Source organism: Natrix helvetica (assembly GCF_964273705.1).
Source record: "Natrix helvetica genome assembly, chromosome: 3".
In the NCBI taxonomy this organism is placed as follows: domain Eukaryota; kingdom Metazoa; phylum Chordata; class Lepidosauria; order Squamata; family Natricidae; genus Natrix; species Natrix helvetica.
Window position 1 is genome coordinate 142,503,930 of NC_138549.1, and position 6,000 is coordinate 142,509,929.

The following is a 6,000-nucleotide window of genomic DNA, read 5'->3' on the forward strand; positions in this document are numbered from 1 at the left end:
TTCACTTAAGTATGGGCCTGCTATAGGAACATAAAAAAGAGTAGAGCCAACCAATTTTTAATGGAGAAAGGATATATAGATGAGGCAACCTTTTATCTCTTACCTCTCTGTGGTTAATTTTCTCTCTATAGTCTACTTCCAGCATATCTAGCAAGTTACGTTGGTGGTGAAATATTTAGTATCACCACATGTACAATACTGCATGTGCTTTATTCTATCTAGAACACAAGATTATAACCTGCTTTGTATGTGATTAAGGCATAGCTGTCATGAAACTGTACAATAGTTAGGTTTGACACCGATTCTCTCTCTGAGCAGTCTTTTTCTTAGTTTCCAATGGGGCAGAACTGTTCTTTTGTTATGAAATGCAATGAAAGGCATATTTTCATCTGTAATAGTGTGAATGGGTTGAGGGAGTGGGGTTAGATAACTTGGAAGTTGCACAATTTTATTAGCTGAAATTCTCCCATTAAGCTCTTAGATGGGGGAAACCAGTTATAGGTTTTAATTTGGTAAGGCTTTTCAGGATTTAGCTGATTTTTCAGAAATCTTAACTAACATTTAGAATTAAATTAGTATTTGCATCGTGTGTGTGTGTGTGTGTGTGTGTGTGTGTGTGTGTGTGTGTGTTTGAGCATGAAAATAGATTTCAGAAGTCTATTTTCAGCAGTGTATTTCTAGGAGCTTGTATTGTAAAGCAATACAGGCTTTACAATACATATCCATATCTATTAGCATTCAACAAGCATAAAATATATTCAGGTCAACATAGTGGAGGGTTTTTTTTTACTAAAAGAATAATCAGAATTAGTCTTTGTCCTAGTCAAGATTTCTAAGAAGGCAGAACTTTTTGCCGCTGCAACCTGTGGAAGCTTACAGAAGGGAGAGAAAATGGTTGCTCTTAGGAATGACAGGCAAACTGAAATAACACTGCTAAGTGTACCAAGCAGGAATGGGGAAAGAGAGACAGGGATTAAGGGATTCTTCACTGTAACTTTTCATAATTATCACTAAGAGAAACAGGGCAATGCTACAAATAAGGAAACCAATTTTGGTCTGAACTAATACAATTGCATTTCCCAAATCATTCTGTTCTGCCTGGGCCAGGTCAGATACTATCTTGAGTGATGCAATCCAAGGCTGAGCACCATGCTTTAGAAAGGATCTGTGCTGAATAGAGAGAAAGAAGAGGGGGGAGCATCTGAGCAAGATAGAACATGACTCCTACAAAAATGGAAGAGGAAGGTAGCCTTGAAAAACAACAATTGAGGGAGGACCCGATAATGTGTGCCAGATGGAGTGGAAAACAGAAGATCTGTTAAGATCTGTTCTTACTGTCCCAGGATGCAGAAAACAGAATAATAATTTCAAATTAAGGCAGCATCTGACTGAATATTAGGAATGGAAGAGCAATTCAAAAGTATTGCATATTTCCAAAGGCGATGATCATATTTACTGGATGTATTCCAGCAAAGGTTGGAGTGCTTTAACACACATTTCCACACTGAGCAGGGAGCTAAATGGCCTAAACGGCCCCTTATGTTATTTAGCTGTATCACTTCACCATATGAGTAGGGAATATAGCAGTCCATCAGAGTCTCGGGTTTAGGATGGATTTAGAAGTATAATCACCATATTATTTTTTCCCCTAAAGTTGCAGTGCAATGCCAATCACAGTTAAATAAAACAACAGTGAATTATTTAGATAGATATTGCAACATAATGCAATATAGTAGTCAAAAGTGCACATCCACAGTTTGCATATGGCCATTAGCTGGGCCAGTGATGTCAGCTGTAAGAATAATTACTGCCAGACTCTAGAGGATGTAAACAACATTTTATTATGGATGGAATGTAAGACCTGACCATTTCAAGTCATTCCATTTAGTTCTGTATTGACTCTCTGATTGACAGCAGTTCTCCAAGTTTACAGATCCCCCCCCCCTCCACTCTGTAAATGCCAAGAATTCAACCTGGAACCTTATGCATGTAAACTATCTATCCTAGCATTGATCTGGTATCTTTGGGCTGTCATTTCTGAGGATTAACACCCAAAGAATGATACACTACCTAGAATTGTATTTCAAGTTAGTTGGTATGTAAAGGCCTGTTGTGAAACAAATCAAAAATAACAGAGCCTGGTTAACAGTTTGCAAAGGGATGGCAATATATCAGGCATGCTACTTGTGTGCTCTGGCCGGCCTAACAGGCTTCTAAATGAAACAGCTTCAATGCTTTGATATCTGGAGTGCCAGTTGGGCATTGGAACAGAAGCCATATTCTCCACTGTCCTGGACTATTGCTCCAAAGGTGAAGGCTGACTGCTATTTGGTGGCCAGTCATGCAGTTCATTCCCAGCCATACTCCATGCCCAGCTATGATTGACAATGGAACTATAATTGGTCTTATCTCTGTGGTAATGCGCAGCAGCAGTGCTGTAATGTCTGAATAGCACACAGAGCTTGGATGCTTTTTGGTTTCGGTGCTCCCAACTGAGTCAGATGCCTCCAGATAGGCTAATTACCTGTAAGCAGTTGTTGTGCTTGTTCCTTATGAGACTGTCTCTATCCCTTGCCTAATATTTAGGGGCAGTACAATAAGCTATACAGAGCCCACACTTGCTTATTATCAGGATGTATATATGTGGGTTATAATTATATAATTAAATAATTCATTATTTCAATAATTTCAAAGCAGACACACACAAGCTGTTGGTTTTTAATTTCCCTACTCTCTTTTGCAATGTGGACCTCGCAATGCACAGGTACAACACATAGGTACCTGCTAGTCTCATGGTTGCTATGCTGGTTTTTTTTTTTTAGCAGCCTGTCACAATCTCACATCCCTTCTTTCTTTCTTTTTTCTTCTTACAGCATGCTGCCAAGGGACAAGTCACTCTACCTCACTTAAGCCCTGACATCTCCATTCTGCAAAGGTGAAAAGGAAGGACACTTAAGTGAGTCTGTGACACAGGCTACCCAGGTGGGCATCAAGCAAGTCACATGGAAAAGAGAGCATGGCTTCATATCTTGATTCTGAGAGCAGCCTGTCCTTTGTTTTTTTCCCTTATCTTTTCTTCCTCCTTCCTTCCTTCTTTCCTTTCTCTTTCTTCTCAGAAGTCTACTGTATGTGGAAGCCAACCATGCATAGATCATAAAAGAGCAAAAATTTACAAAGGTTCACCCCATCCCGCATGCAACTTTCTTGCTTGCTACCAGCTTAGCTAAGGACCATTTTCCTAGCGAATTGCTTTTTAGATTCAGCACAGACTATGGCACAGCACTCAACGGCATTAGGCTTGGCTCAGCTGGAGGAGACGCTCTTTTGATGACTTGCTATAAGGCACTAAATTTTGTGCAAGACAAATGTGAAGTCTGTGTGAATATTGTACATGCAAAAGGCCTTGAATGTCTGGCAAAGAATTAAAATTCAAAATAAAAGTAAAACTATTGTTTGGAAGATGGGTGGACAGAATAGCTGGGAAGCAAAAGTGCAAATATGAGAAGGAAACAATGTGAAAAAAAAGACCATGAAAAATATAATTTGTTGGATAGTTGTAAGTAGCTTACTTAAATGTTTTAGAAGTGTGCTAAAGACATCTTTAAAATTCTTTTGTGGAAGAAATAGTAGTTTACTTTATAGTAAAAGCATTTTATATTAATTGTAGCACATTTTTTTAGTTATACATAGAATGGAGATGTGTATAAAAAACAAATGAAAAAAAAACCCTGCCAAACTCGTTTCTATTATTTGTACAGCAAGAAATGGACAATTTATATCCGTGTTATATGGCATTATTATATTTTTTTCAGCCATATGTCCATCTATTTAAAATTGCTGACAAGGATTTTTGTCTATTTATGAGAAAAAAAAATAGAAAGCAGAATTACAGTTTATGAAAAGTGCGTTTTCCATGTTTTTTTAATTATTTTTTATTTTCTTTGTGGTGCTGTTTATACAGTCCCTGCACATTTTGACTCACAATGCTTATCTTACCTTTCTTTATAATAAAACATAAAAAAGTAGAATCCAAGGTGTCACATTCTTTTGTGGGTCATACAAAGGTAACACTCCATGCTGCCATTTCTCACCAATGAAAATATTGTGGCGTATGCTTTCAGAAGATGTATTTGTATCACTTCTATGGTTATGGGAATATGCGGGCACACATGGAGTTCCTTTGCTCATAAAGCCTACTTTCTTCTCTTTAATGGAGGATTAAGAACACACAAAGTGGATGCATTTGCAGAATTGCTCTTTGTTTCAAAATGCACAGGAGGACCTCCATCATCACACAACACAGAAGAGCCCAGAGTATCTTAAATGCTAATGCATTAACTCTAATCCAAGTTTTAATGGACTGAATCTGTCTATTGAGATGGATCTGCTTACTCAGGAATTCTTGTGTGTATCACGCATAAGACTCTGAATAATAACTATGTGCTTTTCCTTAAAGTTAAGCACCTTTCAATAGATGAACTTCGGCTAAGTTCGGATTGCCATTTTAATTAGTTGATCATACATAAACCTTTGACCCATGGTACACTTCTGCAGAAATACTATCCAGCACTTAGCTTTTCCAAAGAAGATGATGGACCCTGGTGTTTTTGTTTATTTATATAATTTTTACTAAGAATATATATATATATATATATATATATATATATATATATATATATATATATATATATATATATATATATATATATATATATATATATATATATATATATATATATATATATATATATATATATATATATATATATATATATATATATATATAAGCAAATGTAAAGTATGAAAAAAGAAATGCAAAAAGAAAAGTAGTATCAGAAAAATGTTGTTTGACCTTTTTTTAAATACGGTATTTTGGAGTATAAGATGCACTTTTTCCTTTCTCCCCCCCCCCCCCAAAAAAAAGTGGGTGGAAGTGTCTGTGTGTCTTATGCAGCGAATATTGCAGCAGGGGGAGGGGGTTGGTGCAGTGCCAATCAGCTATTCTAGAATGGGCCGCGGTGGTGAACAGGTGATGGCAAATGGGCTGCGGCAACGAACGGGCCACGGCGAACAGGCCACATGAATACCGGATGGATGTTGGAAGGCAGAGGCAATTTTTTTTCTTGTTTTCCTCCCCAAAAGCTAGGTGCAGCATATAGTCCGGGGCGTCTTATAGTCCGAAAAATATGGTAGTTATAAATAAATTCATTATCCCTTTCCTTTCTTAGAATTAATACAATACAATACAATAGTAGAGTTGGAAGGGACCTTGGAGGTCTTCTAGTCCAACCCCCTGCCTAGGCAGGAAACCCTATACCGTTTCAGACAAATGGCTATCCAATTACAAGCATCTCTTCAGCCCTTATTTAGTCCTTTTTCAATCATCAAAACCATAAATACTCAGTTCATTTTTTCCCTTTTTGAGAAAAAGGTGCATAAAGATTTTTTAGTCATTTATAAAAGTAGTTGTTGTTTTATTTCTGACTATACAGATCTATTTTGCCAGTTCTGACATTTTTACAATCCATTCCTTCATTGTGGGAATTTCAGGGTTCTTACTCTTTCTGCATTAAAAATATTGGTGGGAACTTGATGTTTTTGCCCATGAGCAGATCCATGGAGAATCTAAAATGGAATACGTGCTTTTGACAATCAGTTGACCTTTAATCTCGCATTTAAGAGTGATGATGCAGACTTCAAGCATAAGAAAGAAAAGATCTTTAGATGTTCTATTATCTATCCATAGAGATATTTCTCTACATCTGTGTGAAAACTGTTTTTGATAGCCATATTATAGATGTGGACTGACATCCAGAAGCAAATCCCATCAAGTTTGTCGGACTTACTTCCGGGTAAGTGAATATACAAGTGTAGCATTAGATACGACATTACATTTAAGCTGTTTTTATTCATTAAAGGCTTGGACTGTGTTCTCATCCTGACATAAAATCAATGGTTTTCCTCTCAAGCTTTTGACATGAGAATAATACTTCTGTAGAA

The 6,000-nt window shown here is 36.9% G+C and overlaps 1 protein-coding gene across 5 annotated transcripts in view; it reads left to right on the forward strand.

Moving 5' to 3' along the window:
* Positions 1 to 4,119, forward strand: part of TOX2 (TOX high mobility group box family member 2) — a 244,244-nt gene extending 240,125 nt beyond the window's left edge. For 2 of the 5 annotated variants that reach the window (XM_081948599.1, XM_081948601.1), the window contains exon 10: positions 2,874 to 4,118. In XM_081948599.1, coding sequence (XP_081804725.1) covers positions 2,874 to 2,910 — 37 coding nt within the window. In that variant the 3' untranslated portion in view covers positions 2,911 to 4,118. Of the gene's footprint in view, positions 1 to 2,873 lie in introns of all 5 variants that reach the window. The other 3 variants (XM_081948600.1, XM_081948602.1, XM_081948603.1) reach the window with 2 other exon arrangements.
* The last annotated feature ends 1,881 nt before the right edge of the window (positions 4,120 to 6,000 follow it).